At 44.8% G+C, this 27,992-nt stretch overlaps 1 protein-coding gene across 4 annotated transcripts; it reads left to right on the top strand.

The window, feature by feature from the left end:
- Positions 1 to 7: 7 nt before the first annotated feature.
- Positions 8 to 21,351, top strand: NDP (norrin cystine knot growth factor NDP). 4 transcript variants are annotated; one of them, XM_063393053.1, is made up of 5 exons: positions 8 to 303; positions 785 to 1,285; positions 10,185 to 10,264; positions 10,945 to 11,291; positions 19,539 to 21,351. In XM_063393053.1, the coding sequence occupies exons 4-5, from the start codon at positions 11,073 to 11,075 to the stop codon at positions 19,764 to 19,766; spliced, it is 447 nt and encodes a 148-aa protein (XP_063249123.1). In that variant the 5' UTR covers positions 8 to 303; positions 785 to 1,285; positions 10,185 to 10,264; positions 10,945 to 11,072; the 3' UTR covers positions 19,767 to 21,351. The 4 variants fall into 4 exon arrangements, with proteins under 4 accessions (XP_063249123.1, XP_063249122.1, XP_063249121.1 ...); XM_063393052.1 differs by lacking the exon at positions 10,185 to 10,264 and having other exon boundaries at positions 840 to 1,285; XM_063393051.1 differs by lacking the exon at positions 10,185 to 10,264.
- The last annotated feature ends 6,641 nt before the right edge of the window (positions 21,352 to 27,992 follow it).

The raw sequence follows: 27,992 nt of genomic DNA, 5'->3' as shown, positions 1-27,992 counted from the left end.
TGGTGGTGTTTTGTGATTTCTCAGATAACAAGGGCTTCACATTTCTGTGGAATTCCCATTTGCCAGGGAGCTGCTGCTGCTGCCGCCCTGATTGATATATGGCTGCAATGGCACTTTTCCATTTGACATTCCCCCTCTCTCCCTCTCTCTCTTAAACAACAGCCCTAACTTTTGTGTGTTGCAAATATAAAAGGCAAGCCATGTGATGGAGGGACAGAAGAACAAAGGCATTTGGAAGCAACAGGACCTCTTTTAGCTCTCCGAAGAGTTCGAGGGAAGGACGGAGTGGTGCATTTTCCAAAGGTAAGCATGCAAATAAGAGATTCCTGCAGATTTTGAGTATTACATGGACTTAAACTGAGTGCTTAATCTCTTTATCTGACAAAGACATGTTGTCCTTGTACCGTTTTTTAAATTAAACTGCGTTTAAATGGAATCAACACAGCTCTAGTCCTTGTGTCTCCTTATCCTTGTGTCCTTATCTCCTGTCTGAAGGTTGCCTGCATGTGGTCAAATAGGTAGCCCGGGGTGATTCTGAGCAACTTGGCTGAACACCTATTCCTGTGAGCATGCTGAGCTGCAGTCTGCAGCTCTGTGCTGGCCAGGGCTGTGTGTCTGGAGAGAATGGACACGCCGGGCTGTGCCCTGAATTCACCGGAGCGCTGGCGTGGCCAGCACCTCTTTGTCCCACCACAACAGGGCTCTGTGGGCACGGGCAAGCCCGCCACTTTAAAGTTGGGCTGTTTACTTCTATCACCACTTACGCCTGCTGTTCTCTTGCCAGTCATCTGCCGGAGCGCTCAGAATAACCTGAAACAACAGGCAACTTTTATTTCCAGCTTCGCGTCTCACTCTTCGCGGGAGCGCTCCGAATTCGCGCATTAATGTTTATCCAAACTTCCGCGGGGCTTTCCGACGGAGCGGACAGCGCTGGTGGTGGCTCAGGACAGATCTAACACGCCCTCTTGTATTGGCTGGGAGCCGTGGGGGAAGCCCCTGGGCCGGGCTGTGCTGGGGGCTGTGCTCGGGGCTGCCCCGCGGAGCGGCTCTGCTGACACGGAGGATGCTGCGCGACCCCGGCCCGCCCGCCCGAGCGGGGAGGGAGGCTCTCCTCCCTTCCCGGCACATCATTCCCCCGTGTGTCAGCGCCAGAGGCACCAGCACGACTGCTCTCTGCTTCTCCGGGACCGCAGAAGGGTTTGGTGAGCGCGGTGACCGAGTGCCAGCCTAGTGTCACTGCGGGGCTCGGGCACGGACACTGCCCCCGCTCCCTGCCGGGGTTCAGGTGAGTGAATTCCTCCCCTGGAAGGTCAAGTGGATGGGTCCGGCAGCAAAGAGCAGAGTTAGGAAGGAGACCAGTCTCAGGACGGGGTTAGCTGCTGCTGCAGTGTCACAGTGTGTGCTGGGAGGGGGGGATTTTCTTGAGACAGATCTGGATTTCCAAGATGGGGTGGTGTGTGTATATATATATATATATGTATGTGTGTGTTCACTGACTCGTGGGACTGCCAGGCAGATTTCTTATCCTACGCTGCAATTTCATTAAAATTTCTCCTATAGTCTCCCCTTATTTTTTTCTGTCTGGGAGAGAAAAGTAACTCCTTAACGTTCCTGCAGCTCTTTAGAGATTAAAAATATATTTCCTATATGCTACATGTTGCTTACAGCTCCTAAAGCTTTATAGACGTGGCTGAGAGGGAAGAACTCTGCCTGTTGAAAAAGGACTGGGAAAAAGTCTTTCAAAAGCAGTAATAGGACAAACTCACTTGAAGGCAAATGATTATGTAAAACCAATGGTGGGGACAATCTCCCTTGAAATCAGTACTTTATTGCAAAGTTGTTTTCTAATAGAAGCAACCCAGCTGCCTGGTGTGGCAATGTGTGGCTGTAATAATCACTGTGCTGTTATTTGTTCCTCCTCAAAAAATATAAGAATATCTACATTTTAGGACCTGTACCTATTATTTTTCCCTTCCTTTTGAATTACTAATAATGCTCACTTTTGCTCTTGCTGTGGGACCTTACTCATATTTATGAGTAGTTATACACATGAATAATTTCCTGGACCTTAATAGCACTATTTGTGAGTAACTACTTATCATCTTGAATCAGGGATTCCCAGTGTGACTTATATATACACTGATATGCTCTTGATGCTAATGAAATCTTATTTTGTATTATAAAACAATGCTTTAAGACTTTCCAGTTAAAAACAAATGGGGAAGAAATAGATATTTCAAGCTCACAAAGTAAAATATAATTTGATTTAGGGACAGGGTGTAATTAGGGGCTGCTGATGATTAGTTACAGGCTCATTTCTCTAGCTGAAGGTGTCCCATGTAGGCTTCCTGGGTCTGTGCAGTGCCTGGTTTGGATCAGATTGATGTGTGCTGGCCTTTGCAGAGCAGGATCTTTGTTATGGACATCCTTGGGTACAGTTTGCAGCAGCAGTACCCCAGGTAGCTCCTTGGGCATGGCTGATTTCCACAAAAGCCACCTGCCCCACTGGAACCATCCCTTGCACACCACTGAGGTTTGTGGTAGCACCTGCATATTCTTGCCTGGCCAGGACTGCAGTCTCTCTTGCCCAGGTGGGAGGGAAAGAAGCCTCCTCCTTGGCAGCCCACACTGATGCCTGCTGTGACTCATTTGACAGGGAGTCCTCCCACGATTGGCTCCATTCTCCATTTCTCCTGGGGCTTTGCTCCTGTCCTGGCTTCTCTGTTCTCAGATGCACTAGGAAGTTCTCAAGGTTGTCCTTGGAACTTGGAGTGAATTGACTATGGCAAAACTTGCATGAAACCACTGAGACATTCATTTTTGCAGCTTGTCTGGTGGATTATTTGTTTAACTGAAAGAAAACAAAATCCTCTCTTTCCCCCTCCCCACCGCCTAATCACTATTGTAATTACAATTATAAACATTTGATAGTTGTCTTATAAGTATTACAAATTTCTCTGTCTCATACTCCTTCTGAGTATGAGGAGAGGCTTTTCCCTCGGAGTTTTAGGAAGGTTTTGCTATGTGAGACTGTAGCCTCCTGTTATTTGAGCAATCCACCTCTGGAAGCGGCCACATCAAAGGAAGACACAAAGATCCTGTGGCAGCAGCTCCGGGGTAACTTGCTGGGGCGAAGGATTTTTTCCCTAACACCATCCACTGAACCCAGAGTCCTGAGGGTTTACAACCCTTCCAAAAACTCTTCAGAAGTGAAGCCCCTGTGACTGTAACCCCCCCAAACACAACAGGTCCTTTCGCTGAGCCCAGCTAAACTTTTGCCCTCGGTGATATCTTGTTCCCCCGGATCATTGTCGCTTGTGTAAACACGTGTTTCTTTTCATCAGTGTTAAGTGTTCTGCCTCTCAGCTCCCTTGCCCTTCTCCATGTTGGGATGGGGTGGATAGCCATGTCCAGATCACCTTTTTTTCTGCTGCCTGACTTCACACTTGACCGTCCTTTTGCTGAAACTCAACTCAGTGGCAGGAGAATGGTTTAGTTGGGTCAGGTTAGCTCAGGTGTCTGAGCCAAGAGCACCCCACTTTGAGCACACTTCTGTGCATGCATATGAAGAGATATTGCAGTCTCTGCTGGCTATGATCAGCTGTTATTTCCTTTTTATATGTGTCAGTGTGGAACATATTAAAATTTCTCAGTAGTGGTATGTTAGGAATCCCTCTGATGCCCCACCTCTAACTTAGCAGAACAATAAAAGCAAGGTTGTAATAAGCCTTTGAGCAGCTGGTCGTCTATATATTCCTCCTTTTCTCACATAATCTAATTCAAACTATTAGCTGGGTAGCAGTGGCACTGCCTCTTCCAGACACCATCAGTCCTTGTCCTGTTTGCTGGAATTTCATTGTGTGGCATGGAGATCCTTTCTACTACAGGAGAGTGTAGCCTCTCTTCTGGTGTGAGGGTAGGGGGCTGCTGGTGCCATGGAGATACCGGTCCCAGGAATTCCTCCTCCTCATTGCTATTTTTCAGCTTCTCTTTGTTATTTTTCTAGTTGCATCAATCATTTTTACGGCTCATGCTTGTCACATTTTCGTGCTTGTTATTACTGAGCTGCAGACTGTGTCGGGCCGAGGCAGCACAGGTTATGTTGCCCTTTAAGACATGTGGGTTGAGGATCTGAGTTAATGCCTCAGCTCTGGTTTGGCAAAGGTTAAGCATACCATGGCAGTGACAATCACATTGCTGTCATAGCAGCACAGCTCAAAGGGAGCGGGACCTAGGGCAGCGCTGCTCCCCTTGTTAGAAGACACAGAATTGTTACCATGAGCCAAATATTTAGGTTCCCTAATTATCAGAGGATGAGGTATATGGATGGTGGTCTGAATGTTGCCTGTGTGTAAAAGAGGAAAGGATTTTGCCCCTGGGGTCAGAAGAGAGGGAACATCCCCTTCAATCATGTGCTGTCTCCGGCATGCATAACGCTCTCTGCTGGTCCCAGTGGCAGGGATGTGTTTGCTTAGTGTTAAAGAATAAAAAGACCCATTCCTACTCCTGCATCTATTGATAACTACAGGCCTTTGAGTTCGCTGGAAAATATCCAAAAGACAGAGAAGAAAAACTGCTCACCTGCTTGTAACACCCTCCAACAGGTAGAGGACGCATGCCTGAATGCCCTAGACCTCTCAGCAACTTGTAATTTGGCCAAGAGTAATTTTGCCTCATGTTGGGTCATAAGACTGAAGTAGAGGTAATTACTGAAGCAAATCCTATAGCTAATGCTTGGCTGGGAACACTTGCACTGCAGCCAGCAGCCACCCTTGCTGGTTTGCCTCCTGAGAGGGATGGGCAGCCCTAGACTGCTCAGCTCTGCACCTGGTGCTTCACCGATGAGTAATCCCATCCAGCACCCTCTGGATGGATGACTGAGTGGAAAATTGTATTCCTCTGCTGTCTGAGACTCGAGACCATGACTGCTCTGATATTCAGCGAGACACAAGAATAAAGAAAGAATCCCAGGCTGGCATCACCATTAAAAGGCTCTACTCCCTCATTAGAGAGATATCCCATGCATGCCCCTAATCAATCTATTTAAAGCTTCCTGGAAGCAGGAAAAGGAAAGAATAAAAATACAAGCACTCTTTTGTCCCCCAGCAGTTATTCTTTGTGAGTGTATTAAACCCTTTTCTCCATGCTGGCCTGTGCCTGTCTGCTGGCTGGGCGCCAGCCCGCAGTACCCACTGGAGTTTGTTATTTCAACCACAGAGCAGGAAGGCACCTCCTGCTCCCCCTCTGCTGCTACCTGAAGGGCTGGAAATATTCTTGGGCACTTCAAAAGCAGAGGGAAGTTCAGACAGCTCAAGTGCCATTCAGCTGGATTTGTTCCACCTCATGCACCGGGTCCCCAGCAGCGGGAACACTTTTGGGGCCTCAGGAATCAATCCCATTTATGCTCATCCCACGGGTGCTGAGGCTCCCAGGGTGCTTCCATTATGTTTGCTGCAATTGCCATGTTGCTTCTTGTGCTTCACATGCCGTGGTCTCCCTATTCTTTCTTTTTCAGTCTGCTTACAGTCACAGGTATGCATCTCCTGAAATGTGACAACACTTAGGGAAGTCTCACAGTAAAAAATGGTTTCCAGGAGTTTCTCTTAGCACAGCCTTAGTAGGACCAGAAGATGGACTTCTCTACCGTGGACAACCAGACAAAGAGGCTTAAATTTCCTTCTTTTGAGCTTGTTTTTCTTCTTACTGCCTTTTCCCTTCCCCTCTCCTCTTGCCCACCAGCTGCTGCCAGCTCTGGCAGGAGTGTTTGTTTTTTGTGTACCCTCCATGCAGGCACACACTGCCCTGCTGTGTAAAGGGTGGATGGAGCTCCTGTTCCATGGATGAAGACATTCCCCTTGGCATGGAAGGGCACAATCTCCAGCACAGCTGGATGTCAGTCGAGCAAACCCTCTTTAGCACACCCAGACCTTGGAGCAACATTCACTTATTTAGACCTGCAAGGGTCTCACTCAAAATACTTGGTTTGGTATTTGCCCTGCCTCAGGATGGGAAGCAACCTGTTCAAACGTTGTGTGGAGGCATTTCTCAGATAACTGGGGTTGCCTGTGTTCACCTGCTGCTGCCCAGCTGCCATGTGGCCACTCAGTGAAGTGAGGATTTTTGATAGCATGCACCAGAGTCCAGCTCCTTCACTGCTGGCACAGAAATGCTATAAAAATAGCTATATAAGAAGATGATTGCATTTATCTACAGAGCTAAAAGATATGCTGGAACTGACAAAGACTCTGAGGTGGTTCTACAGAAAGCAGGGTCAGACACAGCCTCCAATTCGAGGTTTCCTCTCCTACTCCATGAGCTGTTCTCTGGAATGGCTCAGATTGTCACGGGTGCCATTCAGTCCCACAGCTCCCAGTGCTTCCCAAGCTGTCCCCAGGCGTGGTGGGGATGTCTGAGTGGGCTGGAAGCCACCAGAGTGCTGTGGGTGCTGCAGGATTTTTGGGAACTGACCATGCTGCCTTTGTCATGGCAGTGGAGAATTTAACCCTGCAGAACAAACCCTTGTGGAACCTGACACAGTAATTTGCCCAGCACAGTTGTTTCCACTCAAATTTGGATCTTGGAGAGTGAAGCCTCCAAATTCTTATCTTCCTGGAAAATCAAAACTTTTCTAAATTCCATAAAGTTCTTGAGAAATTAATTTTCGACTCATGAAGAACTTTGTGGCTTTTTTATTTTTTTTTTTTTTGTCAGAACAGCAGCAGTGAATTGACACACAGGCATGTATATATACACATACATGGTTAGTGACACTTTTTTAGGTCTGGAGTTTGGAGAAACTGAGTGTTCTTGCAACTCTTCTGTTTACATAACAAATTCAGATTGAGGGAACCACATGGTAGGATCCAAGTAATTGTGTTTACTAAATAGGCACAGCATGCAAGGCTAGGCTTAAGTTATATACACACACCACTGCTTCAAGGGGATTTTGCCAGCCCCCAAAACACAAAAAGCATTGAGTGACTTAAACTGTGCCCTCAACTTCAAGCAGGAGTCTCAAACACAGAAAATGCCCAGCACATGAAAGCCAAGCTGAACCTACATGCATGCCTAACATGGGGGGCTCAGGGAACAACTTACTAGAAGCACCCCATGAAAAAGCTTTTCCTCTGCTCCCTTCCTGCCTCCCAGGGTAAAAGCTGTGCAGATCCAATGGACCTTTGGAGAATTTGCTAAGCTCTTTATTTTTTCCAAGATACATAGCAAAAAGGGAATTTCTGTTTACGTTCTCACAAAGTGACTGGCTAAATAATTCCAGATGATGGAATGTTCTTCTGTCCTTAAAGCAAAACAAAACCTTAGCCTTCACCACTCTCTAAATGGTATTAAAACTATGATAAGAAATCTTTATTATTCAGAAAGCAGTTAATATGAACGTGGAGCTGGAAAAATAACCCTAACTTTGCACCTTTGTCATGTGCAATACAGTCTTAAACTGTATGTTAATATGTTTTTTTTCTTTGGGATGTCTTCTATTCTTCACTGAAGTTTTTAGGTTAACAGCTGTAGCAGCTTTAGGTAACAGCTGTAACAAGCTTTAGTATGTTATGTCTCTATGAAATCCTGAAAACTAGTTAAATGGAAAGGAAACCAAGCCATTGCTAACAAAATGTACTTATCATATCTCAGTAAATTCTAAAAAAATAGTGAAGTAGTGATTTTCATCCACTGTTAGGCCATATATTTTTGTGCAAAATTTCAGCCTGAGCATATGAAGTCATGTTTGCATCTTTTCCTTTATAGGATGCTCTAAAGAGGGAGGGTTTAGTCTTCCTTTTTCTTAGCTTGGCAGATGAGCTATCTACCACAGTTTTTGCATGAAAAGAAAGTGAGAAAATAAACCAGCTGAAATGGAAGAAAAAAAAGTTCTCTGTGGAATTGCTGATTTTAGTAAAAAAGCGTATTTTCCAAATGAAACAGAATGTCATTGTAATGATGATTGATTATCACAATTGTACTTGCTTCTGTTTTTTTGGATAGAAATATAGACTGGAAATTACTTATGCCAATCCTGATAGCATGCGCTATCTAGGATTTTACAATTTCAGACAGCATTTTAAAAGGAATGTGATTTTTAACTTAATAATAATAATAATGCTAAGTTCAAATGAAATGCAATTGCACAACATCAGCTGGGAATGGAAAATATCGTGCCAGCATTCTTCATCATGGTGATGTATCTAAGTGAAAATATTTTGACTTTTTTTTTTACAGAATCAAATGTGTTTAAATGTCCCTCCAAGGCTTTTTCTTCCATGTATGTTATATATAGAATATGTGCTTGAAAAATTTATGTGCATGCTTCCCATAGGTATGTCAGGAAATATATCTACACATTTTACCAGTGTATCTATAAACAACTGTAACCACTTACTTCACAAGAGATGGATCATATTTACAATGGTTTTCTCTCTTTTTTCTTATAAATATGTGATACTTTTTACTTCTTTCAAAGTCTTGTTACCAAAACCTGCTACATTTCTTTGTTAGTGAAGTATCAGGGCAATTTTAAAAGGTTGTGGAAGTGTTAATACTTTTTGTACTGTGCTTGTCCTGAAGAAGGTACAGCCATGTTCCTTTTCTCACACTTTTCCCTGTGTCTTTCTCAGAGAGTTTTCATGAGGCAGACTCTGTGTCATCCAATTATTTCCTGAAGAAAACTAGGGAGATAAGCCTTTGAAAACTGAGCCAGGACTTCAGATTTCTCTCACTGTATTAAATCATACTGATCAAAACCATGGAGAGATAGAGAAGCACAGAATTAACAGTGGGATGAAGAGAATGGGAAATGGGGATCCCTGGGTGTAATATCACATGAAATGAGACCGTCTAATATCAAGTAAATTTATTTGGACAGAGAGGGAATTACTGGGTGTGTAATAATGATTAACTATGTTGGAGGGAGACCTTGCCAAGCAGCATGTTTTGGTCAGCCTCTTTATAAAATAATAGGAATGTAGGTAAAAGGTTAAACATGGAGAAAAAAAATAGTGCATCCCTCCTCCTGTTAGCTAATCCTTGGGCATCATCTGCATGAACTGGAGTAGCACAGTTCACTTCAGGGAGGGAGTCTGTCCCAGCTCCCATGACCAAGAGATTTCTCTCCTACGCTGCTGAAATGTTTGGAGGGATATTTATTGACATGAATGAGGCTGTGCATAAATGTATCTGAGATCCTAAGTGTTTAGCGTTGTTTGTTTAAGTTCTTTATACTGCAAAGACATAATAAGTTTTTAATGCCCCATTTGCTGAGGAAAATATATCAGGTTGTGTGTCAGACTCTGGGAAAAAATATATATTTTCATTTAAATCCACAGTCACATAATTTTTCCTTTCCTACTTAAGCACATGGATAATAGCCTGAAACAACAACAACAAAAATGTCCAATACACAGAGCATCTTTGTCTCTCTGACACACAGAGCATCCCTAATAATATTTCTTCCCAGCAGGAGACTTTGGATGTCACATCAGCGCCATCCCAACTTGGATGAACTCTGGAAGTGTTTGTCACTGCTAGGCACTCCCCTCACAGAAGTGCTGGAGGAGGCTGTAAAGCAATATACAAATCATCAAGCACTCTGGTGGGGAGGCTGTTTGGGAGATGAGTATCAGCCGGCTTAGAGGACTGCCAGCAAACAAAAAACAGTTTTGAAAGAGGCTTGTATAAGGCAATAAAGGCACACATCAGCTCTTAAAATACTCAAGGGGCTCTGCTGGAGCATTTCTTTGTGAGTAGGGAACTGATTTATCTTAAGTTTCTTCAGAAAGTCTTTGCACTTTTTACTGTACTGATGAGTATCCTTTGACTCTCCTTCCTCGGGCTCTGTTTAGATGGATAATTCACAGCTCTTTCAAGTTATGTCTGCTTGTAGTAAAAGTGAAATTAATCTCCCAGTTGGGACTAAGGGCTTTGTGAGAAGGATCAAGGGACTGTGAAGAAGCAGCTGATGGAGATATTCTCCTTCCCCTGCTGGCACAAAGCTCTGGGCAGTGTTTCAGAGGCTGTCCTGTACCTGTTTCCTGGGGAACCTCCTGATCTCCAACATGAACCAGAAACCCAGATGCCTGGGTAGATAGCCACATGTCTCCACCTGAAAGTATGTCTTCCCAATTGATAGCTGCAATACTACTTGGACATTATGGAATAATAAATGTATTTTTCAGGTGCTGCTCTTTAATTAGCTGGGAAGAGACTGACGCCGAGCAAGTGCTGCCTGACAAGCAAGCAAGCAAAGCCTGTCCATGTGAGGGCAGGGGAGTTTGGTGCTCAGAAGGCAGGACAGCTCAGCCAGAGCCCTGGCTGGTTGCTCATGCAGGTCAGGGCTCAGCAATCCTCTGGGGGATCACTTTGCCCCTGCCTTGGCCTGGACCTTCAGCATCCCCCCATGCTGGGGGTGTCCCTTGTCTCTGCAGCACAGGGTGATGCCAGGCAGCCTCCAGAGCCACAGCTCAGCCTGCCTGCAGCCTTCCCATGAGCTGCCTGCAGCCTTCCCATGAGCTGCCTGGGCCAGGCATTCCCACCTGCAATGCAGAAGGCAGCCGAGCTTTGCCCCTCTTTGACACTTTGAGTGGACAGGGAGTCTTCTTGATTTGCAGAAAATTCTGATGTAACTAATCACCAGGTTTGAGGGGGACACGATAGGGTCATCACCAAGTGGAAAAGGATGGCATTGCACCTCTTGTGATGTTAGAAGTCAAAAGGTTCTGCCTGAAATGATAGAACAATGCTAAAAGTAACAAGACCATGACATCTTCCTTAAGGCCATATTCCCTACCTACTTACCTACTGCAAACGATGCTCTCTCTGAGCAGGTATTTTGGCTAGCAAAGGTCCCGAGTGCCTTAATATCATTTATGTCTATTTTCTCCAGAGGTCTTTTTGCTCAGGATTGTTATTCATGTTGCTTTTATTCCACCTGTGCAGGAGATTATTTGATGGATTAAAATCTCATCGGACTCCAACTTGAGAAGAAGAATGACAGCTCAGACACTCAAACCAGACTTTTCACCGTCCTGGAAAGGAACTGGCTCCCAGAATTCGGAGGGTTTTTGATGCTCTACCTCCCTCTGCTGTTACCAGCGAGAAGTTCCTCGACAATGGGAAATCATGTACTGGCGGCTTCGATTTCCATGCTGTCGCTGCTGGTGATGATGGGGGACACGGACAGTAAATCGGACGGCGCCTTCCTGATGGACTCGGACCCCAGCCGCTGCATGAGGCACCACTACGTGGACTCCATCAGCCACCCCCTCTACAAGTGCAGCTCCAAGGTAAGGCCTCCCCTCATCCCCTCGCCTCTTCCCAGCACGGGAAGGGTTGTTCAAACGAGCCATTCCGGGTGATTTTCCCTACGGAAATTCCCGTCCGGCAGAATCCGGCAGCAGAGACACGCGGGTGTGAGGACACCGTGTTGTGCACACAGGAATTGGGACTGGAGAGAAAGGCTCTCGGCTCGATTTTCACCTTTTCAAAAGGAGAAATTCACCATGATAGTAAAGCCCACGTGCAGTAAATTACAAGATTCAAGGAGCACATTTGGCATCTTGATGGCCCCAAGGAGAGGGGCTAGTTTGGAAGTCTAGATCACCCTGGTCACCCCATCCTCCAAGTGAATGTTTAATGTGGAGCAAGTTCATAGATACTACAGGTGAAGTACTGAGATGAAGAACCAAACCGTAAAATGGTAAATAAAAAAGGTTGTGAAGGGCATTGCTTAATTTCTCACTGTCCACGCCCTTTTCAAAGCCTTTGTTTTCATTGAGAATGACACTTGGATGATAACTGCAGGGCTTAAGAGCAGACAGAAACACAAGACCAACATTCATTTGGGATTTCAAGTCTGAAAAGTTTTGTGTCAAAATGGTTTAGCAGCCTGTGCATGTAGCCTACAGCCATTTATTTCATTTTGTGGAGAAAAAGAATTGGGAGGAACAATGGGAAAATCCTTGCTGGTCCCTTTTGTCTTGTCCTAATTTATTCTGTCTGAGTTAACACAGTCTGTACGTTCAGATGGCTGGGCCATTCCTCTGTCCCATGGGAAGGGGCTTTGCCTCAGGCACTCACATCCCAGGATGAGGGAAAGGGAAGGACTGCCAGCCCCAGTGCTTGTGCCAGCCCTGTGCTGGGTAAGAGAGGGATGGCAGGCCAGTGTGTGACAGGGTTTGTCACAAGAGGGGTGCCTGCCTGGTGGCAAGCCCCAGCAGCAGGGATCTGGGGAGAATTTAAACGAGAGAGGATGCAGAGCTGGGAGGATGCAGGGCTGGCTGCAGACACCCCCAGATGTGCAGAAGGAGCTCCCTGCTTCCCATAATCAGTGCAGGAGTGAGGGAATGCCACAGGCAGATGCAGATCATAAAAACTAAAAAAATGCATAGAGAGAAGTGTCCACAGAAAATAACACCTTCTTGGGGGCTCTGAGCTGCTGCCCTGGCCAAGCCTCTGCGGCCAGGCTCATCCTGTGCCTGCTCAGCAGAGAGGGGCTGACAGCCTCAAAACTGGGCACAGGGAGCCTGCTCTGCTCTGGGCTGCCTTACACTGTTCCCTCAGCAGTGCTGTCTGCCTGGCTTTGCATAACCATGCCTGAGTCACAGCAGTGGGAGCCCAGAGACTTTTGCCCTACTTCTTCTGAATCCAAACAGTAAAATAATGCACTACTTGAGATTCAGGAGAGGTCCTTTGATTTGCTTTTAGGCTAGGCTAGACTACAACTCCCTACCACCTGGGAGACACGTGGCATTAACACAGAGAACTGCAGAGGTGCATCTCTTTGTGCAATACTGATTTTATTGCAGTTGACTTCAGCAAGAGACAAAAGTGACAAAGTGTAGGTGTGTGGGTGGTTTTAATTTACAGATGTCTGTGTGCCACCAGTCCTCCCCTCTCTGCACTTCCCTGATCACCTGTTAGACTTAAGAAGAGGAAAGAGAGAAGGAAGGAAGGAGGGAAGGAGGGAAGGAAGGCGCGGAAGGAAGGCACGGAAGGAAGGAAGGCGCGGAAGGAAGGCGCGGAAGGAAGGCGCGGAAGGAAGGCAGGAAGGCAGGAAGGCAGGAAGGCAGGAAGGCAGGAAGGCAGGAAGGCAGGAAGGCAGGAAGGCAGGAAGGAAGGAAGGCAGGAAGGAAGGAAGGAAGGAAGGAAGGAAGGGAGAATCCATTGACAATTCACTTTTTTGGGCATCCCCAATGACAGAGAAAAGCAAAAAAGCAATCAGGCCTTTAGGAGTGTGGCTGATATAAACAGGAACACAGAATGACTTGTAATGAAAACCATATAATTTCAAAACTGATCTTTGAGGAAAAAAAGTTGTTGACATAAACATTCGCAATTCTGGCTGCAAAAGTCAGTGATTATATTCACATCAAGCCCTTAATGGAAATCATCTTTGAAAATATTATCACACGTTTTGGCTTCCCAAATTCCACAACAGTTTCAAGAACTGTTCTATAACAATACTGTGAATTGTATGGACTTTCTCATGAAGTGGAAACTAAAAAAAGTTTCCATACAAAGTGAGATATTTTCCTAGAAAACTCTCTTAATTCAAGCTCTTTTTTTGTTTTGTTTTTGTTTGGGGTTTATTTTGGTTTTGGTTGGTTTTTTTTTTTTTTTTGGGAGAATATCTCCATCAGCTGCTTCTTCACAGTCCCTTGATCCTTCTCAAAAGGCCTTAGTCCCAACTGGGAGATTTATTTCACTTTTGGTTTGGTTTGGGGTTTTTGTATTGGATTTTGCTTGTTTGTTTGGCATTTTGTTTGTTTGAGGTTGGTTTTTTTTTTTGTTTTAAGGTCTTGGGTATCTGGATCATTCTGGTAGACATACAGCTTCTGTTCTGGATCTAGTACCATATAAACACAGGGGAATATTAGACATGCTAATTAAAACTAGATGCAAAGTCTGTTTATATATATATAGTGATAAAATGTAACCAAGACAAAAAAGGAAAGTTCTGTGGGAGTAGCTGTGGGAATTGTGGTACCTCTTGTTTTCACCAAGTTTCCATTGTGGAAGCTTGGACTCACAGAGTCAAGCAGAGACTTTGCCCTTTTTTGGGGTGATAGACTGGTTTCACTGAGATATCCTTACTCTCTCCATATGTTTTCCCTTTTGTTGCAGTGTAGAGTTATAGAAGTTAAAAGTGGCTTCAGAAATTTCAAGACATATTATGTTTGCTGTCTGTCCTGGTTGAAAAAGGATTATGTCCACTGTGGTTCTCTGTGGAAGCTGCCAATTGTACCCACATGGGAAGTAGTTTTGTTAAACATCCAGCCAATATAATTTAATCATTAAAATCCCTTTTGCTCATGGCCTCAGGCAGGCGATGAAAACAGTTTTACAAATCCTTTAGAAACACAGTCTGTTATAGTAACAAAAAGTACAAAAGAGACACAGTAGAGGGAAGGAAGAGGGCCATTTGTTCCAGAAAAGCAGCGTTTTCCTTTGTCTTCATGGAAATGTTTGTATCAACTCATGAGGTGTTACCTTTCCAGACTATATTGTATTTACCCTGACCTCTGTCAGGGAGACCCACTGGTCTCCATCACTGTGCTGGGTTCTCTCACTGCTCCCAGAGCCTCCTAAATTCCAGTTTTGGCTGTCACAAGTGCTTTGTCCAGATGTGCCAGAAGTGTGCTACCACTGACAGCCTCACACTGAAGAATCCAGCCCAGGGAGACACAGAGCAGATGAAGAAAGATTTAACAGATGTTTGAAGACATTTACTCCTGAGGTAGCTCAGGAGATTTTCAGTAATGCTTGCAGCCAGGCCAAGGGAACTGTGTGAAAATCTGTTCTCAGGCATCTCAGCCCATCTGCTTTGGACTTCAGCTTGCTGCTGAAGGTGCAGAAAAGAGGACTACAAACACCATTAATAACAAACCAGTTCACAGCTTCTGGATTTCCAGAATACAGCTCAAACAATCAGAGTCAAATATTGCCTCACATTCAGGTTGCTCTCTTGTACCTATGAGACCACTGATTTTAAATAATAATGAAAATGATTGATAATGGTAATGGTAATGGTAATGCTAATGGTAATGGTAATGGTAATGATAATGATAATGATAATGATAATAATGATATTCTTTCCTAGCTGCTCACAGACCCACGTGCTTCCCTTGTTGTAGGACACTGTGCTTCTGCATCCAGCCTTGCAAGGTGACTTGCACAAACTCACAGTGCAGGGGCCGAGGGGAGCCAAGAGGTGTCAGGTTATAAAATACCCACATGTTTTTACTATATATACACTCCCACCGTATCTTTGTGCTATGCCATCATATCATTACTAATTATTTAGGTGATAATCTCTATTGCACTATAGTACATGAAGCAATAAGCAGCTGGTGAATTGATTAAAAGGCAAAGCAGAGCTTTCAAAGAACTGCTATTTCCAACTCTTTTGCACACCTGCCTACATCCATTGGTGCTGCTCTATATTTGTGAAGAGGAAGGTAAATTTTGGTTATGACTTTAAGTAGCCCAGAAGGGTCAAAAGCTATGAAAATGGGAAATTTGATTTTTTTTTTTTTTTAGCCTGAAAGTTCAACTTGATAACCTTGGGTTTGTGCCATTGGTAAGAGTTTACACTGTCATCTAAAAACAAGGCATAAACCCAACATCGTGTGATTCTACATTATATAAATACTGACCTTAATCTTATGAAAAACTAAGCAGCCAGCAAAATTGCAGGTTAAAATTAGAGCTTCCACAGATTAAAACAAGTTTCTAAAGACAAGACTTAGAAACTATGAATTATAAATTATAATTATAAATTATAACTGCAATGGCACATTGACTAAATATTGTCTGGGTTTGCATTAGGGAGCCAGCTGTTTATGAGAAATATACTGAGACAGAGATATTGGCACATCAGATAATTCTACCCTATAATTACTCTGGACAAGTCTTCTCGAGTCCTGCCAGCTTCTTGAGGGCATGTTTTATTTTTATTGGCATTTCTGAAAGTACCTGCAGATACAGGAACAGGTGTGCCATAAAAATTCTTAGGGTAACAGTACTAAAGTCACTGACTTTTCCAGCTCTGACTTCAACCATCAGAAGTCAGCCCCACCTTACAGCACAGTGTGTGCTGTCACATTTGGGCTGAAATCATAGAAATGATTGCTTGGAAGAGACTCTAGGGATACTCTGGACATCCCAAAAAGCAATTTCTGGCTGTTGTACACCCCCCTGTACCACTCCTGAGGAGAGTTCTACCCTGTTGTCTTTGAAGCCTTCAAACTGTTGTCGGGCACTGTTGGATTGCTCTTCACCCCCAAAATTTATTGATGATCTCCAAAGTCTGTTCCAACACAGTAAATTCTGTGATTCAGCCAAACATTTGGGAACAGCCTGTGACAGAGAGTGCAGAGTTTGGTGAACTGGTCAAAGCAGAGGACCTAACAGGAGCTGTCAGGATGCTGGGAAGGAAATTATTGGGTTAAATGTCCCAACCTGCTCCTTTCCTTTGCAGTACAGGCAGGATTAGACACCTGCATAGCTGGTATTTAAATAGATACCTCCACTAGCTGCCTGCTTGGGAAGTGAGGTTTGTTTACCAAAGGGGAGAAAAGTGAATCTTTATCTGTGAGTAATGGGGTGGCAGCACTGCACTGATTGTCCCTTTCATGTTCTCTCTACACTAAAGACTCTGCTCTTAAGGAGCATAGGTGTGACTCAACAATACACTGGAATTTCCCTCCCACCTAATTAGTACAAACAGCTGAAGTTCAATTTATGTATGAAGTTGCAGTACCACAGGAAGGAGACCATAAATTTATGCTACAAATCTTAAAGGAGGACAGATTTGTCAGAAAGCAACAAAAGTCCATCTCTAACTAAGAAGCAAAATGCTGCCAAGCACAGATCACCAGCTCATGAAGACATCTTCTTTGCCACCTGTGTTGACTGGAAGTGCAGTTGTTAATATACATTTATGAATTTTCAAGAAAAACGTTTAGCATGCAAGTACTCTTGGAAGAGAAATTTTTAAAGCACTGTACAATGGATGATCAGAACCTTTCCCATGGACACAGACAGTGCTAGCATTGCCTACTTGATTTCAGGAATATTCTCTCTCTTTTGACTCATCTTTCCTTACAACTCTGACTAAAGAGAAAATTAAATATTCTATATACGTGCTTGCAAAACTTAGAGATTTGCAGCCAGGTGAGCTTGTGTAATGAAAGTAACCCCAAAAAGGGCTTTAGTTTAACACTAAAGTATTTGCTGTCACACTTGTAGTTGTTCTTTCAGATTTTCTGGAAAAAAAACATAAGAGCTCTGTAGCATGGTTAAAATGCAATGTTCTCTTTTGGTTACAAGTAAGACTTACAATGGTTTTACTGCCTATTTTAGATTATATAACAAGCTGATATTGAAGTTTATGTTGGTTAAGCAAAATTAGCTGACATGGATTTAATATTTCCGTTCCTATGAAAGTAAAGGAGTCTGTGCAGGCTTGTACAACACCCGTTATCAAGGTGGTAACAGCTGTTTCTAGCACATCATTTGCTGAGCTTTAGAGGGTCCTTTCCAAGATTTATGTAGTGCTTAGTGCTGTATCTCCTCTGCTCAGGAGGTTGTTGGTCAGTAGGTGACTGCTCATGGACTTTCCTTCCTTAGGGACTCCTGTTGTGCAAGTAACCTTGTTCTGGTCATAGCTCACATTTGAATTTAGAAGAAGAAACCTGGAGCCACACTGTTTTTTTGAAAATCTCACTAGGGAATCCTCATGTTTGGCAACCAGTTCAACTTCTTTTACATTTTCACTCTCCTATGCTATGCAGTGCATTTTAAATATATACAACAACTGATGCAATGATGTATAATTGCAAATACGTGTTCAAGGTGATCTTTGTCAAAGGAGTGAGGTAGAAACACACTTCTTTAAATGGGGCATCTTCTTTATATTTCTATTTTATGTGTTCACATATCAAAACTTGGGAGGTGAGAACCAGTTCTGCTGATCACTGGTGAGTATACTCAAAACACTGGTGAATACCCACCCAAAGAATCAGCCTGATGATTTAAGGGCTTGACTGGCACGGATCTGGGGCCAGCAAGCCTCAGGTGCAGCCATGGTGTGTGGAAAGCAAAGCTGGCTGTGATCATCTGGAGCCCTAAGGTCACCCCTGCAGTCCTTGCTGGTGGCAGTGCCAGGGGTCTCAGGGGGAGCTTTGCTTTTCCTCCTGCCCATGTTCTCCCCTCCACTTTCTCAGACACAGCCCAGGGGCAAAGCAGGGCGCAGGGCTGGGGTGCAGCTACAGAAGCTCACCGGGGCTGGAAGGAGGCTGCACCCACCGGCAGTGCCAGCTCTGTGCTGGGGACACATTTCCTCAGTGACAGAAGCCCAGTGGGGCTGGAAGGAGGCTGGCACCCACCGGCAGTGCCAGCTCTGTGCTGGGGACACATTTCCTCAGTGACAGAAGCCCAGTGGGGCTGGAAGGAGGCTGGCACCCACCAGCAGTGCCAGCTCTGTGCTGGGGACACATTTCCTCAGTGACAGAAGCCCAGCGGGGCTGGAAGGAGGCTGGCACCCATGGCTGGTGCCAGCTCTGTGCTGGGGACACATTTCCTCAGTGACAGAAGCCCAGCAGGGCTGGAAGGAGGCTGGCACCCACCGGCAGTGCCAGCTCTGTGTTGGGGACACGTCTCCTCACTGACACAGTGCAACCCCAGCTGGCTCTGACTCCTGGCTGTGCCAGGGGCCGATCCCAAACCTGCCAGCAGGTTCAGGTAATGGAGCAGAACAGGGCTGTTCTTCTACAGCAGTGGGTGTCGTGGTGTCTAGGCTTCCAAGCAAGGCCTAGAGAAGGCTCTTTTCTGTACGATTTCTCAGAGACCTTTATTCCCCACGATGGGGGGATGAAAAGGAGCAAGGAACAAATCCCGCACTCGCTCTTAAACCCGAGGGGTGCGGGGTGTGGAACAAGCAGGGGAATGGCCCCAGGACAGACGGACAGGGCTTTTCCCATAACATTGGGCAGGGTCAGGGGAAACATGGACAGCTGATAGAAGCTTCTAGGGACAGGGCAGGGGTAGGAGGGGTAGACAAAGAGACAAAAAACGGGGATGAAATAAATCCTCCTTTTTAACCCTTCCAAAGTTCCAAGCCAGCTCAGGCCTTTTAAGGCTTTGGAGGAATATTTCATAGACAGGAAAAAGGACCCAAAAGAGGCTCTGATCCTCAGCTGCAGATCAAGATGTTTATTCCAGGTGGTCTCCAGAGGGAAAGAGCACGTGCACAGAGGAACAGGGTCTTTTCTCAGCTCCTGCCAGGGAGGGGCAGTTTGGGTCAGCCAATGGGGTCAGAAAGGGAAGGAAGGGTCATGGTCCAAGCTCTAGGGGTTCCTGAGGGGGGAGAAACAATTCCCACAGGGGAATGTAACATGTCCCACAGGGGACATGCCTGGACTGCACCTAACCCATCGAGCTGGGGGACACAGAGAAGAACCACTGAGACACAGAGCTCAGCACAGCTGAACACACACCCCAGCACCCCTAACGCTGTCTCTCCTTGGCAGATGGTGCTGCTGGCGCGCTGCGAGGGCCGCTGCAGCCAGACGTCGCGCTCGGAGCCGCTGGTGTCGTTCAGCGCGGTGCTGAAGCAGCCCTTCCGCTCCTCGTGCCACTGCTGCCGCCCGCAGAGCTCCAAGCTGAAGGCCATGAGGCTGCGCTGCTCCGGGGGCATGCGGCTCACGGCCACCTACCGCTACATCCTCTCCTGCCACTGCGAGGAGTGCAGCTCCTAGGGAGCGCTGCCCTGGGAAAGGCTCCGAGGGACAGCCCCGGGTCAGGCCGGTGCTCCCAGCACGGACAGGACAAAGCAGGCTGGATGGAATCTGAGAGCAGAAGCACAAAGTGTGCTGGATGGTGCTGGTGCAGCGCTGGGGGCCGCGGTGAAGGCGAGAGCATCAGGACTTGTTTCAAAGAAGCCTTTCTTTTTTGCTGAAAGGATTTTTTTTTTGAGAGTTTCTTCTTTTTTGGACTCAGCTCTGACTACAGCGAGGTGCTTTTGCTTTAGGCCATGGGCAGCAGGGAGGAAGGTCAGCACTGCGGTCTGAAAACTGACATTTGGACAGAGGATGGGCATCAGTTCCCGCAGACAACCTCTTAACCCACCAATTTATTCTCAGTTTTCTACTTATACTGGCCTTCAAAGCAAACTGTGCTGTTGGCAAGGGTCATCTGTTACTGACCTAGTGGCCAAATGCTGGATAACTTTAACTGTGGTTTAAATTACAAATAAACCATTGAAAAGTGAACTGGATATGAAATGCCATGCTTGGAATACCCAGCCTAGCTGAAACAATTATTTGCACCATGTGTCATCAGAATTCAGTGGCCGAGCAGCTCTTGGGAAGGGAAAGGTCATGAGACTCACTATTCCCTTCCAAAAGCCCAGAAATGTGACACATCACATCTGTCACAAAAGCCATTATTCAAAATCTGAAAACTAATCAAATATTAAAATGCCATGTACTAAATGGAGTAATTTCTTAATTTGAGTAGACCTGTTCATGTACAGAACCAGAGCCACCAAAATTATGACTAAACCTAGAACTTATTTTCATCTATAATTCTTAGGCCATTGAACAAATACTGTTTTGCCTTTTAAAGACAGGCAATCCCTAAATCCATCTCAAAACAGCAGGGGATCCAAAGTTTGGGAATGGTTTTTTGGTATTTGCTGAGAAACTCTGCTCCTCCTCCACTAATACAAGGTTTTAGGAAGGTTCAGTCACAATCTATTGTGACTTCAAGGGAAGAACATAACTGTTCTTATCTCATATTAAAATTTCTATGTTCTTAAATGGCAGCATATGTAGTTGTGCTGTTCACATAAACCAGGCTGAGCCATTGTTTTGGTAGACGTCATGAGGGTGTCGAGAGAATCTTTGCTGTGTAAGGACTCAGGGTCAGTGGTCTCAGGGTTGCTGTTCCCTGAGATTCTCCTCGGGGTTGCTGTTCCCTGAGGTAATAAGGTTTTTCGTCTTCTCTTTGCCCTAAGTGTTTCACACTGGAGGCAGAGGCCACAAGCTGAGCCCACCAGTGCATGTTTCCAAGGCTGTTTATTCTTCATTATCTCAGTTCTTTCTCAGCTCTGCAAGGCATCCCCAGCAGAGCAGGACACGCGGCTGGACTGGGCGGATCAGAGAGCCCCGCACCTTATGTACAGTACCCCTGACCCAACCACTGTCCAAGACGTATTTTTTATTTACAAAATTTTACCAATGCCTACTACCTATGTTAACATGTTGTTTCTACTCTAAACCAATCCTTGAGATCCAACTCAGCAGAAAATGGGGGACGAGAGCAAGAACAAGGAGCACAGGACCACTCCCCAATTCCTCCATCTTGTCTCTTCAACCCCATATACTAAGAATCCTAGATTCTACATTTACATTCACATTCTATGATAAACTAAATACTACTTATTTTGAATTTTCTCAGCTTGTGATTCTTCATACAATGTGTGCATTCACTCCCATGGACAGGGATCAGAGGCAGTGTCCTCCTGGGCTCTGTGTGAGGCTGGTTGACCCCCTTGGACAGACCCCAGACCCCCCTGCCCAGTCTCCAAACCCTCCAGGCTGGCCAGAGGGATGCTCCAGTCTCCAACAAGTGGCACCCGTGAGCACAGTCCTGCAGTGATTGTCTGGGATGGACTGGGTTGGCTCCACACACAGCAATGTCTGGCAGGGTAAGGAGGGGAAGTCTTTTCCAAGGACAGAGCTCAGCCCATCTGTCAGCTCCACCCAGTCTGTTTGCAGCAGATGCCACGAGCAGCAGCTCCAGGACACACCTGGCTGTGTGTGACAGGAGATCCCCGGGGTCTGACAGAGAGCTCAGGAACAGGAGTAGCTGTGGCTGCTCAGGCAAAGCCCAGCTCCTTTGCCTCTGCCACACACGGTGAATGTGTGTGGGGTGAGAATGTGGAGGTGACAGACACCTTGCAAGCCAAACCCTGGAGGAAGGTGGCAGTCAGCAGTGCAAAGACACGGGGGACAGGTATGACCACAGACACCATTCAGAGGGGTTTGTGATACGTGGGAAGAACTCTGTCCTCTGGAGGGGGCTTGGAGATGGTCAGCTTTCAAAGACAGAGAGCTGTGGGCAAACTAAAGGGTGAGCCCAGCCCCCAGAAGCTGAGGGGCTCAGGTTGAAATGTCAGAAGTGGGAGTGATGAGCCCCAGTGAGCTCATTAGACACCATGTGTTGTCCCAGGAGTGTCAGTCATTCCTCTCACATCTGATGCATGGTCTGAACATCAAAGGGCCAGTCCAGGGAGCGTGAGCTGGGCATTATCACCAGACCACTTTATATGAAAGATCATATGTGCATCCCTTTCCCACTCTCTTTCAACCTCCAGCATCTAAAGATCTCATTATCCAAAAAAGCACCACCCCCTACTGTTAATTATATATAGCAAATTCCAGCCCTTATTCAAAATGTCAGCAATACCTTTGATAGCCAAATAACTACACTGCAAAATATGCATGACCTCTAAGCATGGGTACAGGCACTGCTGCACAGCAGCAGTGCTGTGCTGCTATCTGAGGAATGGGAATGTTTCAGGGATAATTGCTATATCCAGCATCACCCGGGCTGTGCTGCCACTGATCTCCTTTGCCAGTGCAAAAGAGAGGGGCTGTGACACAAAATCTGGGTGCTGCAAGGGGCTGGAAGTGTTGGATGGGATGTGGCAGAACAACGTGGCACTGATGGTGGTCCTCAGGTGACAGGAGACAGCAGGGTTCAGCAGAGACCACACCTGAGCCAATTTAGCAAGAAAGGGAATATCTATAGTGAGAGGAGAGCTTGGCTGGTATTTATACCCACACCCACCCCACTAACACAGACCCAGAACTGTAACAGCTCACATCAGCCTCACAAAAGAAATTTGTGTTTCAAGAAAAGCTTTTTTCCCCCTCTCCACCCTCCCTCCCCCCACCCCCAATTCCTTCAATTCCTTCCATTTTGCTCAGTTCCTCTGATGAAATCATCACCTTGTGACCTTAAAGGCTCTTGCCAGGCATAAATGTCGAGGTGAATTCAACATTACCTAATTGAACTGTTGAGTTGAATAAATGCATGGAAGGACTATAACAGAAAGTATAAATGGCAAAACAAAACAGTTGTAAATATCTACAACTTGATATTAAACAATGAATCAAACTTCCAAATTCTTTTGGCTTTGTCAGAAAATCTTCACACTAACATTTAAGAAAAGGAGAAGCTATTCTTCCTAACCAAATTCCCCAAAGTCAGTTATAAATTCATATTTTGATACTTTTTTGGTCAGTATTTTAGGAAACTCAGTTCTGGATGAAGCACACAAGTGCTACTACCTATGTTAAATTCAGATGGTGTATTGAAGCAAAAAAAAAAAGAGGTTTCAGGTAAAAACTACAGCATCTAGCTCGTGGTGAGAGTCTAAATGGTGCTTGGAGATGAGCTGGCTTCCTGATATATTAGTCAGGCACCACTCTGGATACTAAAGCTCTGTCTTTCAAGTCAGAGTACTGTGTAAGTAGTGTAAATGTTCTTAAATTGAACAACAGAGAGGACAATACCCAGCTTCCCAGATAATGTGCAGCTTGTTCCTTGCTGAAGAATCCTCTTGCTGGGATTTGAATGAGAAGGATTTGTCCCTTTATTCCCCTCACTGCACCTGACCCTTCAGGCACCTCTTCCCCCACAGAAGATTGGTTAAGCTGTGATCACCCTGTGGTTTGCTCAGGAGGAGGTGATGTAGATTTCTGACTGTCACCTCTCTATGCCCTCCTGTCTTTGATTAAGTTTTTGTGAAAGTCTGTCAGTGCCCCAGGAAAGCCAGGACCCTTGGGCCCAGCCAGTCTGTCAGTGTCCTGTTAGACTCTTCTCAAAACAGTCCTGCTGTGCCAGAGGATGGTTTGGCTGGCTTATTTAGGGTCACACCAAACATTAAACCTCCTTCTAGGTCTCCACACATTCACCCACTGCCTGCACCCTTGAAGGACGCACATCAACAGTTTGTGGAATAACATCTATTAATAAAACAGTGACAAGTTAAGGTTCAATGATTGCAGGTGATCATATCTGACTGCAAAGATTGTTCAAACAACGTATTAATTCAAAACATGACCCTAACAAGCTCTAGTCCCCCAAAAAAACCGTTCAAGATCATTCAACACGCACAGAGTACAGTACTCACCCAAGGAGAGGGGTTTACTGATTCAACAGTAGGACGTCTTCATCTCCCTCAGTTTTCAGATGCTGTGTGGCTTATCAGAGAGTACCACCAAGTTACCTCATCTGCAAGGGTTTCAACAGAGCCCAGCTATAGCATCTCCACTCCACTCCACTCCACTCCACTCCACTCCACTCCACTCCACTCCACTCCACTCCACTCCACTCCACTCCACTCCACTCCACTCCACTCCACTCCACTCCACTCCACTCCACTCCACTCCACTCCACCCTCTGTTTAGTTCCCCCCAGATTCTGTGGGAATTTGGGGATGCTGACCACGTTCTGTCCAGGGAGAAGGAGCTTTATTTTCACTTATAATGTGAAAATAAACCATTATCTTTTTACCCCCACTCATTTTCCCACACATGGAGACAAGAGGCAAACACCAGAGCTTCGGTGGTGTCCTTTGCCCCCACAGTTTGTGCCTGTCAGAAATAATCTGTGATTTGCCAGAATAAAAGAGCCCATGACACAGCAAATTTTAATTATTTTGCTCCCAGTTTCAAAGCCACTATACTGGTTCAAACTTTATAAGAATCATTAAATGGAATAAATCACTGCTTTCTTGGAGATATCCCCCCTGACAACACCTCACCTTGCCTGCTGACCTTGAAGAACTTTTGCCACGAGTCCCTGAGCCTGGCTGTGTCCTGGTGGCCTTTATCAGAGCTTTTGTAAGTCCCTGTCACAGGGCTCATGCAGCAGAGATAAAACTCACATGGCCCATCCATGGTACACCACAGCCTGTGGTGGGCTGTCATGTTTAAACCTGGTCACCAAATCCTCACAGACCTGCCACAAAGTCCTGAAGCTCAGGCAGGATGGTGACTTGCAGGCAGAACGTTTTTGTGAAAGAGGAGGGAAATAACTCCCATAGGAACAGTCTGCTGCTCTGAGTGTCTAAACTCAGTTCTTAGTCCCTGATGTGAGAAAAAGAGAAGCCCCTGAGCTCCCTCCTGTGGGTGAGTGTTTTTTCAGTGTCTGGTTCTACTTGTTTAGAGACAGTAGCTTTGTACAGAAATTGCCTGAAATAGGATTAAACCCTCTACAAAACACAGTTCTGCTTAGCAGAGCATTTTTCCTGTGACTTGAGCCATCAATATTTTTGAAAAATTCACATGCCATTAAAAAAGCTGGTGTAAGGAGGAGGAGGGAGAGTATGTCTTGCTTTCTCTGACTGGAATTATTTGAAAGACAAGGACCTGACATCCTTCTAAGATAGATTGCATTATGGCTAACAGGTAGTGAGACTGATACTCTTACTAAAGTGCAGCAGACTGATGGAAGTGAGCAGCCCAGTTAAGTTTGGTGTGTTGCAAACCTGTGTATAAATAAGCTAATTGGAAATCCAAATTGTGAGTACATTCATTGTATTTTTCAAGGAAAGGGAAATTCTATTTATTGTTTAAAAGAGAGAGGACAATCAAGAGTAAACTGCAAATTATGTTAGTAAGTAGCCTAATGCATCGAAAATGGTTCCTGGTGGTTCTGTACAGAAAAAAGCTTTCTGTATCAAGATAAGAAAATTTACAGTTCATTAAGGAGAATAAGTAATCTTGCTTGGCTTGCACCAAGAATGATATATCAAAGTGTTTTGTTCTGCCTTTTTTTTTTTTTCCTAATAGACTATTCAGAAAAGGTCAAGGAATCAAAAACAATGTATGAAAATACAAAAGGACATCTATCATTTGTCTGAGTCAGAATTAATACTTCCTTTAGATGTTAACCATCAGTGCATCTCATGAAATATTAAAAGAAGTTAATCATATTCCCAGCTAATCTACATATATTAACGTGATCTTTTATTCTTGAAAGAATTAAAGAGCAAATCCTGAGTTACAGCTGTTTTCATTCAGATGTACAATTGGTATTCCAAGCTCTACATGGATATCAAGACTTGATAATTTTCCATTCTTTTGAGGCTTTTCAGACATAAAAAATAATGGAGATTTCCACTGATATTTTGTACTGTAGTCAATCACTGTGTAAAAAAGATTAATCTGGGGAGCTGCAGTAAATTGTGTCCCAGGATTAATTACCCCTAAGCACTAGAACCTCTGAATTGTTGGATCTAGTTCTGCCTCCGAAATAATTTTGGAGCTGAATCCTCTGCCCTGACATCTTCAGTCACCAACTCTGTAACAGGTGGGGATCAAAACCCCTCATGTGAGTGGAAGAGGGTCTGTGATGAGTCTCCACTTCCTCGGGTGACCTTGTTTTCCCACAGGAGCTGTGCATAAGTGAGGAGGTAAAATCCCCAGAGCAGCTGTCAGTAAATGCAGTGCAGTCTGAAGGAGCTAAGCAGGCTCTCAGCATTGGCAGAAATATTAAGCTGCTCTTTGCACTTGAGTGTGCTGAGTTTTCTGCAGATGCACATTCCCAGGTAGTCCCTGTAGGAAAGGAAGAGACAACCTCAGCTGGTCAGAGAGACTTATGTCTAAAACTGTGAGGCTGAAAATGTCCCAGGTAGGTGTCTGAGTGAATTAGAAATTACATTTGAAGAACTTACACTAATAGTATTGAAGCATTGAAATTACACACTCTGATTTGCTCTTTGTTTCTTCTGTGTTGAAATTACATTACTGTCTGCTTTGTTCTTTGAAAAGGACTTAAAAATGCTTTTGCAGAACTCAAACACTCACACAAGATGCAGTTTGGTACCATTAGAAGTAACAACTCTTGATCTTTGTGCCCTATTCCTGTGTATATGTATATGTACATATCTGCACAAAACAAGGCTCTATTTCACAGACATCTCTTTTCAGCCTCACAGCCCTCTACCATTTCTGAAAGCCTGAAGAAGAGCAAAGACCTCTACTACACCTTCTCCACTACTCTTAGAAAGCAGCTATGTTTCACCACTATTTGCAAGATGGACAAAATTTAACAAGGAGGTGGCCTGAATTACTCATCATTCTCCTGAAGTGAAACATCACTTGGTGCCCAAACTCTCCTGAGTACTTCAGCTGACTGCTCAAACACAGCTCCCTGTGGCCATCAGGGGGTCACTTGTTAGATAAAAATATAATAAATAAAATTATAATAATATAATAAAAGCAAAATAAAATAAAATAAAATAAAGTAAAATAAAATAAAATATTAAAAAATAATAATATAATAAATAAATATTCCAGACATAATGTTTTGTAGAAAATGGATCAGGATGATCCCATGTGAAACTGCATGTCTGTGTTTACTCCTTTCATATGGGCTTTCTATTGGCTTTATTTTTTTTAAATGCAGATTTTCCCAACTCTTGTTTTGTTTCGCTTTGGAGCATTGACAAAGAGATTGTGGGAACTTCAACAAAATTGTTTCATGGTGTTTAGAAATTGTGCCATTTCTCAAATCTGGAGCAATATTTTAAAAGGTAGTTTTCTTCTACAGACTGTGACTGTGGGGAAAAATACATCAGAAGATGAAACACAGCAGAGGACACTTGGGGGAACTGCAACACCATATTGTAGACTTTGATGAAAAGACAGTAAAGGATTTTCTTTAGCCAAAGAAATCCCACCACTAATACTCAATTGAATAAACACTAAATGAATTCTGAGAGGGATTTTTCAAGGGTGCTCAATACTGACTTAACTCTGCTTTCAGTCACACAGAAGAAGAGCAATCAGCAACTTCAGTGAGAGCAGAGCCTGGCCAGCAAAGCCTCCTGCCTAAGGCTGATGGAGGAGGCAAGGAGGGAAGAATCCATTCCTGCAAAGAACCTGCTCAGGATATTGGCAGTCCTC

Source organism: Prinia subflava, chromosome 3 (assembly GCF_021018805.1).
Source record: "Prinia subflava isolate CZ2003 ecotype Zambia chromosome 3, Cam_Psub_1.2, whole genome shotgun sequence".
NCBI lineage: Eukaryota > Metazoa > Chordata > Aves > Passeriformes > Cisticolidae > Prinia > Prinia subflava.
This window is presented reverse-complemented; position numbering and strand designations above follow the sequence as displayed.